This window comes from Felis catus, chromosome B1 (genome assembly GCF_018350175.1).
Source record: "Felis catus isolate Fca126 chromosome B1, F.catus_Fca126_mat1.0, whole genome shotgun sequence".
Lineage (NCBI taxonomy): Eukaryota > Metazoa > Chordata > Mammalia > Carnivora > Felidae > Felis > Felis catus.
Window position 1 is genome coordinate 96,805,383 of NC_058371.1, and position 12,673 is coordinate 96,818,055.

General features: G+C 36.5%; 1 protein-coding gene across 1 annotated transcript in view; it reads right to left on the reverse strand.

Annotated features, from left to right (window-relative positions):
* The window catches only part of SLC25A31 (solute carrier family 25 member 31), a 28,617-nt gene that overhangs the window by 7,330 nt on the left and 8,614 nt on the right, over positions 1–12,673 (reverse strand). Inside the window, exons 2-3 of the mRNA XM_004001095.6 lie at positions 11,064–11,191; positions 2,114–2,231 (exon numbers count right to left, since the gene is read on the reverse strand). Coding sequence (XP_004001144.2) covers positions 2,114–2,231; positions 11,064–11,191 — 246 coding nt within the window. The remainder of the gene's footprint in view (positions 1–2,113; positions 2,232–11,063; positions 11,192–12,673) is intronic.

Here is a 12,673-nt window from a genome sequence, read left to right on the forward strand (position 1 = left end):
AAAAAGCAAATAAAAGCAATATATTTCAACCAATTTGACTTGCCTAAAACATTTCAACAAAATTACCAGAAGCTACTAACTAGGGTTCAGAAAAATAAAATAAAAATACTCCACAACTTACTTAAGTTGAAAAGCAGAAAGACAGACACAGCAAAAAGACAAAGCCAAGAACTAGCAATTTTAAGGATTAATAGTTTAGATGAATTATCATATTTTTCTAGTGTTTGCTGGTTTCATTTTTATTTTCCCTTCACCTAGAACTCCTTTACAATATTTTAAAGTATTGTAAAGTAATTGTATAAAGAATATAATCTTTCAAAATAAACTAAATTCTCCCAATTTTGAGAGAAAACTATTACAGAACTGAACTAAAAATAAGAGAGGTTTTTTTTTTCACTTTCTTAGCAATAACAAGAAAATTTGGACTGCCAGTTAAACATGATAGTTGGAACTTATATTTTCATCTTTATTCAAACTGCTACCCCTTCTGAGACATTTTCTCTGATCACTTATCTAAAACTGATGTCACTCCCTGCTCCCTCAATATTTTTTCATGTTGTTTATTGCTAAATGACAGTATATTTTAGTCATTTATTCATTTTTTTTTTTACTTGTGTTTTCCCCTTGACCATGAGGTACATGGGCCATGTACCATGAGCTCCATGTTTTATGTGGGATATCTATATGTGTGTCTCTAATCTCATATCTGAGGCAGGGCCTTGATCACAGAGGTACTCAATAAGTATTTGTCAAATGAATCTCTTGCTTTGAGAAATTCTACTAAAATGGTAATAAAAGAATAAAACAGGTTTAAAGGTATATAGGCAAGAACAGTACATGACACAGAATGAAATCCACAAATATCAGCAAGATGGAAAGGAGATGGAAGAGTGGTAACTCACTCAGTAGAGCAGAAAAAGTTGAAACTTACTTTCTTGCAGAGAGAAAAGCAAGCTGTTTTACCCCAATAACCTCAGAAAGACTTAGAAATTAGAGTATTGCTCTTGAGGTGAAAGCAATGTAACATATGAATGCTCAAAACCTCACCCCCAAGAAGCCAAGTGCCTTACTCCTCTGCCATCCTCAGAACTGAACACAAGGCTCCAGACTGAATGGGGCCAATTGATAGCCCCTACTGGGGCCAGTTCTTCCACAACTGCAGAAAAAAGCCTCACACAAAGATGTATCATTGTGAAATGTCAAGATCATTAGGGACAAAAGGTAATTAAAAAGAAAAGTCACATACAAAAGGATCGGCAGTTAAGAGATTGGTTTCTTAAGAGCAATATTAGAAACAACAGTCCAGAGAAATGTTTTCAAAATTGTGAAAGTGACTTTATTTTTATTTTTTTTTAAATTTTTTAAATGTAAATAAACATTAAGTAAATAAATAAATTTTTGAGACAGAGCACTAGCAGGGGAGGGGCAGAGAGAGAGGGGGACACAGAATCTGAAGCGGGCTCCAGGCTCTGAGCTGTCAGCACAGAACCCGACACAGGGCTTGAACCCACAAACCGCGAGATCATGAGCTGAAGTCGGACACTTAACCAACTCAGCCACCCAGGCGCCCCAAGAAAGTGACTTTAACCTAGAATTGTAAATATGGTCAAATATTAAGTAAAAGGGTAAAAACAGAGATATTTTTAGACATTCAAGATCCCAATATATCTCCTATCTGCTCAAAAAGCTCAGGAGACTATATAAGAATATAATCTACCAAAATAAGAGTGTAACAAAAACAGAGGAAGGTATGATGAATAAGAACAGAGGCAAAGGGAATCTCTGGGATTAGAACCGTACATGTAACCTAGAGAGGAGCCATAGTTGAAACATGAATAAATTCAGGGAGGGATCTAAGAGGTGGCTCTCCAGGAAAAAACTGGAAGTTACGAACCATCTTCATATCTGCTCTTTTGTTACTGCAGTAATGGCCTTCTCCTTCCTTCTTTTGAGGGAAAAGAAAAAAGTAGTAATCTTTAGGCCCTATTATTCTACCATTTGGTTGAGATAAGATTTTTAGAATGTATTTCACGTTGCTATAGTATAACTACAATAAATAATACTTCACTCAAAACGCAAATAAGGAAGAGTAGTATTTTTGAAAATTCTATACCTTTTCCAATATCAGCACCTAATCGGGTTCGGGCAAAGTCTAATGGATAAACTACACATAAGGATGTTGCTCCAGCAGCTCCACCAGAGGCCAGGTTTGCCAAAAACCACCTCCAGAACTGAAACATATTAATTAAAAAGTGGTTATTAAACTATAGAATCTGTTTAAAATTTTTATTTTTATGAAGGTTAAAAAGTCAGATTTTCAAAATGCTTTTATAAAGTAAACATCTATGATAATGCATATCATATTGTGCAAAATATTTCCCTTCATGTTCACAAAGCCTGTTTCTTTCCAGGTAGTCTGGGAGATACAGTTTAAATGCTGATACACAGAAATTCCAAGATATTTTAATGGCCTCCAGCAAAAGTAGTCCAAATTAACAAGAGGCCACATAAGATAATTATCTCTTTAGACTATATACATTTTTTGTCAATAACAGTATTAGGGGGCGCCTGGGTGATTCACTTTGTTGAGCACCTGATGCTTGATTTCGGCTCACATGATTCCAGGGTTGGGGGATTGAGCCCTATGTTGGGCTCTGCGCTGAGCATTGAGCCTGCTTATGATTTTCTCAATCTCCCCCTCTGCCCTTCTCCCCTGCTCACACAGGTGCTCTAACATACATACATGAATGAATGAATCAATCAATGAATCAATGAACAAATAAATATTAGTGTTAGCTATGGCTAAAATGTCAGGTACCTATGGAGGCTTTAGTTATATTCTTTTTTGGTATGGGGGGGGGGCAATAATACTTTATAATGCCACAATTTCACTTTGTAATTTTAGTTGATATTAAACAGCTCAAAAGTTAACAGCTCAAAAATATATTATGTTCAACTGCTGACATGAAAACTGGCAGAAATCAATTATAATATAGTTGAGTGGCATGTAAGTTAGGCCTTACTGATCTGGTTCACCTGGGCTATTGAGGTTCTTTTTTTTTTTAAAGTTTACTTATTTGGAGAGAAAGTACATGGGCATGCATATGCAAGCGGGGGAGGGTCAGAGAGAGGGAGAAAGAGAATCCCAAGCAGGCTCCATGCTATCAGCACAGAGCCCAACACAAAGCCCAAACTCATGAACTGTGAGATCATGACTTGATCACTGAGCCACTCAGGTGCCCTAAGCTATTGAGGTTCTTTTTGATAAACATTTAAAATGTGCCCTGCTTAGGTCCAGTAAACTTCTTTTTAACATCTAGAGCTTACTGGAGAAGAAAAGAATATTTGAATTGGAGTGGTTATAGAAAACCGAGGGTCCAAGGCCACTGTAACCATTTAAAATACATTAAAATGAATAATATTCTAGTCAGGTTCAGTTTTTTGCTTTATTCTCTGGCTTTTATTTCTAACAATAGTTTTAAGTCTCATACAGCTTTGGAATTCTTGGCCTAGAAGGACCTTCCCATCATTTTTTTCCTATTTTTTTAAATACAAAAGTTATTGATTTATACTCTAATTCAAATTCAAATTCTTCCATGAAACTTCTGATCTCCAAACCCATTCAAAACTGTATGTAATCATCTCTCTCTCTCCATATACTTCAGCTCTCAGAGAATTAAAGGTGAATCCTATGACCAATATGTAAAATATGTCAACATGTTCCAGATTCTCACTTAAATAGTATTTACAATCACTTTCTTCTATTTGTAAGTATTTGTACTCATCTTACCTCCTACAGACTATAAATTTCTTGAAGTCAGGATTATTATTTAACAGCTTTATTAAAATATAATACAATTTACCAATATAAATTCACCATACAATTCAATGGATAGTATGTATATTCATTCAGAACTGTGCAACAATCAGCAGCTTTAGAACATTTTCATCACCCCAAATGCTATACCCATTAGCAGTCACTCCACATCCAACCCATCTCCCTGGGTCCTAGGTAACCATTAAGCCCCTCTCTGTCTCTATAGATTTGTCTATTATAGATACTTCCTACACAAAGAATAACACAGTAGATAGTCTTTCATGACTGGCTTCTTTCATTTAACATAATGTTTTTCAAGGTTCTTCCATGTGGTAGCAAGTATTAGCACTTCATTCTTTTTTATTGACAAATAATATTCCAGTATATGGATTTACATTTTATTTATCCATTATTCAGTTCATGGACATTTTGGTTGTTTGTATTTTTTTGTGGCCAGAATTTTTTTTTAATGTTTATTCATTTATTTTGAGAGAGTGTGTATGTGCACATCCATGGGGCAGGGCAGAGACAGAAGGAGAGGGAGAGAATCCCCTCCCCGCACATAGTCCGATGTGGGGGTTGAACCCAGGAACCATGAGATCATGACCTGAACCGAGATCGAGAGTCTGAGTCTCACCCAACTGAGCCACCCAGGTGCCCTGATGCCAGGATTCTGAATTTACCTGTTTATTTCACAATACAAGTCATAGGACCTTATCCAGAATAATAGTAATATATTCAATAAATATTTGTTTAATGAGGTACTAGGAATGCCACATACTATCCTCAGACCCCTATGGCTCCTTTGCAGCAAAACTTACTAAGTTTTGTATGGGTAGCCCTGTTTCCTAATCACCCAGAGACAGTTAGATCAGGAGATTACATTTGACCCCAAGGTAGCTAATCTATAATCTAGAAGATAATCTGTAACCTGGTAGAAAAAGATGAACAGGGCCAGAGTCTATTTCTTGGGAATGTGACTTTACAGTTCCATGCCAGTTAGCAGTAAGGACAAAAATGGAAAAGTTATTAAATAGCTCTTTTTTTGTCTTTTTTGAGACTGTTTCAAGTTATAGATCTTCTTCCAATAAAAATCACCTATGTATAAACACACTGTTAGTGGTTTAAAGTATTTGTCAAACATGCATGGATCTTAGGAAGGCAGACTGATGTGTTTCTGGGTGGATGATCATATAATTTATTATCCAAACCATGATACTTCTGACAGTGGAAGTGGGGCCTTTGAAAAAATGACACAGACAGACACAACATGGATAAATAGTGTGGCCAACCTTCTGATGGAAGAAAGAAAGAGAGAAGGAGGGAAGAATGAAAGAAGCAAGGAGGAGAAAAGAAGTATCTATGTTGAATGATAATCCTGCAAGTGTTCGTGTAACAAAATCTATCGAGGGATGGATTAAGCTAGTTAAGCTTGAAAATAAAATAGACCCAGAGGAGGTAATTTATTGATTCAAATGAGGGTTTCAGTTATTATAAATTAATAAATTCAGATATTAGTATATTGTAAAAGGAGAGGGCAAGGAGAGGAATCAGGGATAGACAAGAAGATGAAATAATCTGAGGGTTCTGGAGGAAAATAATCTTGTTTCTTTTCTCTCAAGTTTATTTATTTTTTTTATTTCAAGAGAGAGATAGCACAAGTAGGGGAGGAAAGAGAGAGGGAGAGAGAGAGAATCCCAAGTAGACTCTGTGCTGTCAGGGCAGAGCCCAATGTGGGGCTTGAACTAATGAACCTTGAGATCATGACCAAAATCAAGAGTTGGATGCTCAACTGACTGAGCCACCCCAGTGCCCCAATCTTGTTTATTTTCAACTGTTGACAAATAGATATTGTGTGACCAGACTCAATGATGCACTGAAGAACAAATGCCCTGGAACCAAAGTTCTTTCTAACAGAGCTTGTCTGGGCATGAAGGAAAGCTAGGAGAAGTTCTAATCTTCCCTGTTGACGGTTGTGCTGGAAGCTGCTAAAAGGGGGCAGAGAAACATTCTGTACCCAGGTTCAGCTAAGGTTCACCAAGTCTAGTCACCTTAGCTCAGAGAGGAGTAGAGTTCAATTGAAGAATCTGAATTTGGGAGTGAGGAAGACCTGAACAAATGACTTGGTCAAGTGCTCTCAGCTCTGAGTCTTGCTTTCCTTACCTGTACAGTTAGGATAAAAATACCTCAAAAGGTGAGGGGAACATTCAATGAAACAATATAGAGCTGAGCTCAATATAGGTGCATAGCTCCCCACAATGGTTATTTTTAAAAAAATTTTATTTTAAAACAATAGCAGATTCACATGAATCCTAAGAAATAATACAGAGAGAATCTGTAAACTCTCCAACTAATTTCCCCCAACGGTAGTATTCAGCATAACTACAGTAGAGGAAATCAACATTGATAAAAACTTAGACCTTATTCAGATTTCACCCATTTTTCATGCATTCATTTGTGTGTGTACTTAGTTTTATTCAGTGTTATCACATATCTAGTTTCCTGTGACCATCACCAGTCAACAGTTCCATGATAAAGATCCCTCAATGCTATCCTTTTACAGCCACAGCCACCTACCTCAATCCTGGCAACCACTAATATGTTTTCCATCTCAATGATTTTGATATTTCAAGAATTTTATATAAATGGAATCACAGAACAAATAACTCAAGATTGTTTTCTTTCATCCAAAGTTCCTGCATGTATCAAAAGTTTACTCTTTTTTAAAAATTTGTTGTAAAATATATGTAACATAAAATTTACCATTTTAGCTATTTTTAAGAGTATAATTCAGTGACACTAAGTACATTCATAATATCATAAAAATATTTCTACTCTCTACTTCCAGAACTTCATCATCCCAAAATAGAAACTCTGTACCCATTAGATAAAACTCCCCATTTTCTTTCCTCCTGGCCCCTTAATTCTATTTCTTGTCTACGAATTTAATTTGCCTATTCTAGATACCTAAGTGGGATCATACAATATGTGTTTTATCAACAGTTTGTTTCTCTTTATTGCTGAGAAGTATTCCATGGTGTGATGTACCATAGTTTTAACTATTCACCTGTTGAAGGACATCTGGGTTAATTCTAGATTTTGATCTATTATGAAATAAGCTTCTGTGAACATGTGCACGCTAGTTTTTGTGTGAATGTAAGTTTTTATTTTCTGGGATAATGCCCACGAGTATAACTGCTGGGACGTATGATAAGCACATGTTCAGTTTGTAAGAAACTATTGTTCTCTTTTCTAGAGTGGCAGTTATCATTTACATTCCCACCAGCAATATAGGAATGATCTAGCTTCTCTACATCTTCACCAACATCTGGGGTTGTCACTATTTTAGCCATTCTGATAGGTGTGTAGTGCTATCTCATTGTGGTAGATCGATCACTTTAACGTTTATTTATTTTTGAAAGAGAGAGAGAGAGAGAGAGAGAGAGAGAGAGAGAGAGACAGAGAGAGAGAGAGAGAGAGAGAGAGAGAGAGAGAGAGAATGAGTGGGGGAGGGGCAGAGAGACAGAGGGAGACACAGAATCTGAAGCAGGCTCCAGGCTCTGAGCTGTCAGCGCAGAGCCCGACAAGGGGATCGAGCCCACAAGCCATGAGCCAAAGTCAAGACACTCAACTAAGTGAGCCACCCAGGCGTCCCACAAAAATCACTTTTAAACTCATATACTATATTTGTTTTTTCTATCTTCCCTACTTCTTTTAAAACCAGGTAAAAAACCAAAAATACTGATTTTTCTATTTTAATTATTCTTCTTCACTTTAGAGGGGTGGGCAAAGATGGAATAAAATTTTGATGTCCAAAGTCAGAAGTAAAAGGGTCATTAATATCCAAATTTAGTAAATAATACATATTACATTCTTATGTGTGACTGAATACCTTTACATTATAAATAAGATAGGATGTCTTTATAGAAATACTAAAGATGTTCTTACCTCAAGTTCTAATAATTTGAAATTTATTATAAATACTTAGCAAAGATCAAACTTAACTTTAAAACTTGTAATGAGATGTTATTTATACTGCTAGGAATAGATGTTAGTAACAAATATTCTGGTTAACTCAGGAGTTAAATTCTCCATTTGGCTTAGTCTTACAGAAATTATCTTTTGGGGGAGGTGGGGTGGGAAGTGTTCAGTAAAGACTTAACTCAGCAGGCCTGCACTGCCCAAACCATTTATATACTGAGATCTTCAGGACCCATCCTTGACCAGTTTCTTCAAGATAACATCTAAGCCCTTAGAAAATTCTGATTAGTTTCTTTGTATGAAAGAAAGCCTTAGGCTTTGGGCCACACCAGACAGTTTATGCTAATATGTGAATTTATGGTGAACACCTGTTTTGTATGCTTGGAACATTGGGCTAACTTATATGAGTTTGATCTCTTGGGTTAGGGAGTAGTGGCTAGAGTCTAAGTAGTTAAGGACACTCACATTCCTTGCCTATGCAGCTGATCTCTCCAAAAAATCCTGGACTCCAATGCTCAAGTGAGCAATCCTATTTGACAACACATCATGTGTATTGTCACACATTGCTACTGGGAGAATTAAGTGCTGTCCATGTGACTCTACTAGGAGAAGACCACTAAAAGCTTGCATCTGGTTTCTCCCAGACTCTATCTGCCTTTTCCCTTTGTTGATTTTAACTATATCCTTTTTGCTGTAAAAAAACAAAAAAACAAACAAACAAAAAAAACAACCAACTCATGAGCATAATAGCTTTTCTGTGTTCTCTGAGTCCTAGTTAATCACTAAAAGTGAAGGTGATCTTGGGGACCTCTGATACAGGTTCTGAGTCAAGAAAAGTTCTAATTATTATAGCTAGCAGCTAAGAAAGACAGGGATATTTTTCTGAGTGCCTATCATCAAGTACAGTACTATGATAATAAGCACTTTATAAGTAATGTCATCTAAACTTCACCAACTATGAGGGAGGTATTATTATGTCCAATTTTTAGATGAGGAAAATAAGGATCAGAGACGTGACTTTCAAAAACCCACAAAGCTAAATAACACAGTGTCAGGATCCAAATCCAGACATTCTAAGTCTAAAGAATTTTCTTCATTACCTTTATATTTCCCACTACATATTAGATGGTGCAAAGTACTCCGTAAACATTTCTTAATGAAATATAGACTGTGAAAAAAAGGGGAATAAAGGATATACAAGGAAATTAAAGAAGACAGCAACAAACAAATATTCCACAAAGAGTTGCTTTTATAAAGAACCCACTAGAGGGCGCCTACGTGGCTCAGTAGATTAAGCATCTAACTTCAGCTCAAGTCATGATATCACCATTTGTGGATTTGAGCCCCACGTCAGGCTCTGTGCTGACAGCTCAGAGCCTGGAGCCTGCTTCAGATTCTGAGACTCCGAGTCTCAAACTTGTGCTCTGTCTCTGTCTCTCTTTCTCTCAAAAATAAACATTAAAAAAAATTTAAGATTCTCCCTCTCCCCCCTGCCCCTTTCTCCTACTCTCTAAATAAATAGATAGATAGATAGATAGATAGATAGATAGATAGATAGATAGATAGATAAAAATAAAAAGAATCTGCTAGGACAGCTAGATTGGTTGGTTGGCTTTGGCTGGTTGGGGGAAAAAGAAAAAGAGAAAGGATGAAGGCAAAGATAGACTGTGTAACGGCAAGGGGAAGACTTTGTAAGGTATTTAAAAGGGAGACCTTAAGAGTAATGTAGGTGGTTTAGTGTATACAGAGGCAACAAAACAAATAGAAACCAAAACAAATGACATATAGCTCATATGAATAGGCAATTTTAAAACTGAAATTTTATAACCAAGGGAGTGATTACCTTGAAAAAAAAAAAGCACTTTTTCAATTCAAAAAACAAAGGGGGAGGGTGCCTAAGTTGCTTAGTCGGTAAGCGTCTGACACTTGATTTCAGCTCAGGTCATGATCTCATGGTTGTGAGAGCAAGCACTGCATCGGGTTCTGTGCTAGGCATGGAGCCTGCTTAAAATTCTCTCTCTCCTTCTTACTCTACCCCTCCCCACCTCAAGATTTCATGTGCTCTCTCAAAAAAACCCAAAAAACCAAAAACTAAAAGAAAAAAAAAAGAATTTTCTACCTTCAATTTATTGCTTCCTGTTTTTGTTTGATTTTCTTCCTATGCATTTTAATCTCAACTAGAGACTTAGTCACAAAAAAGAAAAAAGAAACAATGTACTTCTTTAAGAAATTAAATACCTCAGATATGTAGGAATACATACCTGTCCACTGCTTTAAAATTTTTTTTTAATGTTTATTCATTGTTTGAGAGAGATAGAGAGAGAGAGATGGATTGTGAATGGGGGAAGGGCAGACAGAGAGAGGGAGACACAGAATCTGAAGCAGGCTCCAGGATCCAAGCTATCAGCACAGAGCCTGACACGGGGCTTGAACTCATAAACTGAAGAGATCATGATCTGAGCTAAAGTCATATGCTTAACTGACTGAGCCACCCAGGCACCCCTTTTATTAGAAGGAGAGAGATAAAGGGAGAGGGCACACATGCATGCAAGCTGGGGAGAGGGGCAGAGGGAGAAAGAGAGAGAACCTTAGGCAGGCTCCATGCTCAGTGCAGAGCCTGATGTGGGGTTTGATCCCAGGACCCTGGGATCACGACCTGACCCAAAAATCAAGAGTTGGATGCTCAACTAACTGAGCCACCCAGGAACCCCTGTTGACTACTTTTTTTTGCTGAACTTTCCTAATGCAGTAGAACAGTGATTATACCATGTAAGTTATATTAAAATTAACACTTATTCAGACAAATATTATCTTGGGACAAAAGATCCTTTAGTTATTAAAATCGTGTTAAGAGATTTAGAGAAACTTGTAAAAAATGTAATTCTATGTTTCTCAAATATAGTTTCTATAACATAATACATATCGATATGTTAAAAATTACTATGTCTTAATTACTATTTCTTCTACCACTTTAGCACCTCCTCCCCAAGTAAAATATCACAGGTTAAGACAAATGCAACTATTTCTTAGAAAATGATAGATACTAAAATGTACTTACTGGGCGCCTGGGTAGCTTAGCTGGCTAAGCATCTTACTCTTGATTTTGGCTCAGGTCATGATCTCAGGGTTTGTGACATTAAGCCCAGCATCAGGCTCCAGTGCAAAGCCCGCTTGGGATTCTCTCCCTCTACCCTTCCCTGTTCACACTCTTGTGCACACGCTTTCTCTCAAAAATAAATAAATAAACCTAAAAAAATGTACTTACCTGTTTTTCTTTATTAACTCCAGACATGAAAAGTTGTTTGTATTTGTCCTTAAAAGCAAAGTTTAGAGCTTGTGTTGGAAAATACCGGATAACATTTGCCAAATTGCCACGCCAATAACTGAAGAAACCTACCAAAAAACAAAAACAAAAACAAACAAAAAACATACTAAATATAAACTTGTATTATTTAAAAATTCCCATAGTTTTAACAAACTTAGTTATTTGAACTATCTAAAATTTATACTCTTTCTCATGAGAAAAAATTAAGTTTATGTGTGAATCCACTGAAGAAAACAGGCAGTGTTAACTCCATGTGCCCCATTCCAATTTTGTTAATTTCCAATAAAAAGCCTTAAATACCCCAAAACCTATGGAAAGTATTATCAGTTGAATACAGGGCTTTCTCCTGGTAGAAAAACAGAGCTCACCAGTATTTGTCAGAGAAGCTAGTAACCCTTAGCCTCATTTCCAAATCATGACATACAATTCCTATTATTAGAACAGAACTGGTTTGTATACATACATATGAGAATGAGAAAGCTGTTAAGAGTCTAAAGTATCCTCACCTTTATGTTCTGGAACCTAGCCAGAAAAGGGATCAATTTACAATTCAAGGCAGTCTCCAGAGGCCTGATGGAGAGGTTAGAGGAAACTTTCCAGGCCAATAATCTTCCCACTTCAAATCTCCATGGATTGACCAATCCTTAAAATTCAGTCATTGTGTTACCCCTATAATTCGCCAACTACCTTTAAAATCCAGAACTGATCTAGAATACAATAGGCTATCTCTTAAGTAGCCATAGTTGTGTCTACTAGATTACAAATTGTCCAATGGTTTGATCCTGCTACTTTGAATAGGATACCTCTAGTCCAAACTTGGGAGAATACCCAGAATCAGTCTTCTAAAGATAAAGATTCAAATGAAAATAATCTCTGTTGACTGGGCTGATGTTCAGAAACTGAAAGTTACATTTATTTGCTAAATAAGAAAGTCTGCTTTGTGGGGGAAAAAAAAGAATCTTGGTGAGTCCCAAACTGCATATAAAGCAATTACACAAAGATAATTAAGAAACATATTTAATAGCTAAGAAATAATCTGAGTATTCACAATTCATTCAGTCTCTACTAGGACATTTAACATGTAATGGTACTGAGTGCTTCCTAAGTACTTAGTATGTGCTGGCACAGGACAAAGGCTGTATATTTCATTTAATCACCACATTATGCTTATGATATAGACTCTCTTACAGTACCCATTTTATACATGCACAAAGTGAAGCTTTAAAAGTTTAAAAACTAAGGGGGCGCCTAGTGACTCAGTCGGTTAAGCGTCTCTTGATTTCGGCTCAGGTCACGATCTCACAGTTCGTGAGGTAGAGCACTGCACTGGGCTCTGTGCTGATAGTGTGGAACCTGGTTGGGATTCTCTCTCTCTCTCCTTCTCTCTCCGGGATTTAAATTGAAAAAAAAAAAAATTTGTTTAAAAAAAAAAACTGAGTTTAGAAAAAGTGTCATATATCCAAAGATATTAGAATTTCCATTTTATACATGGTCCTTAAATATTAATAGTCATTTTGAAAATGGTTGACCCATGGGCGCCTGAGTGGCTC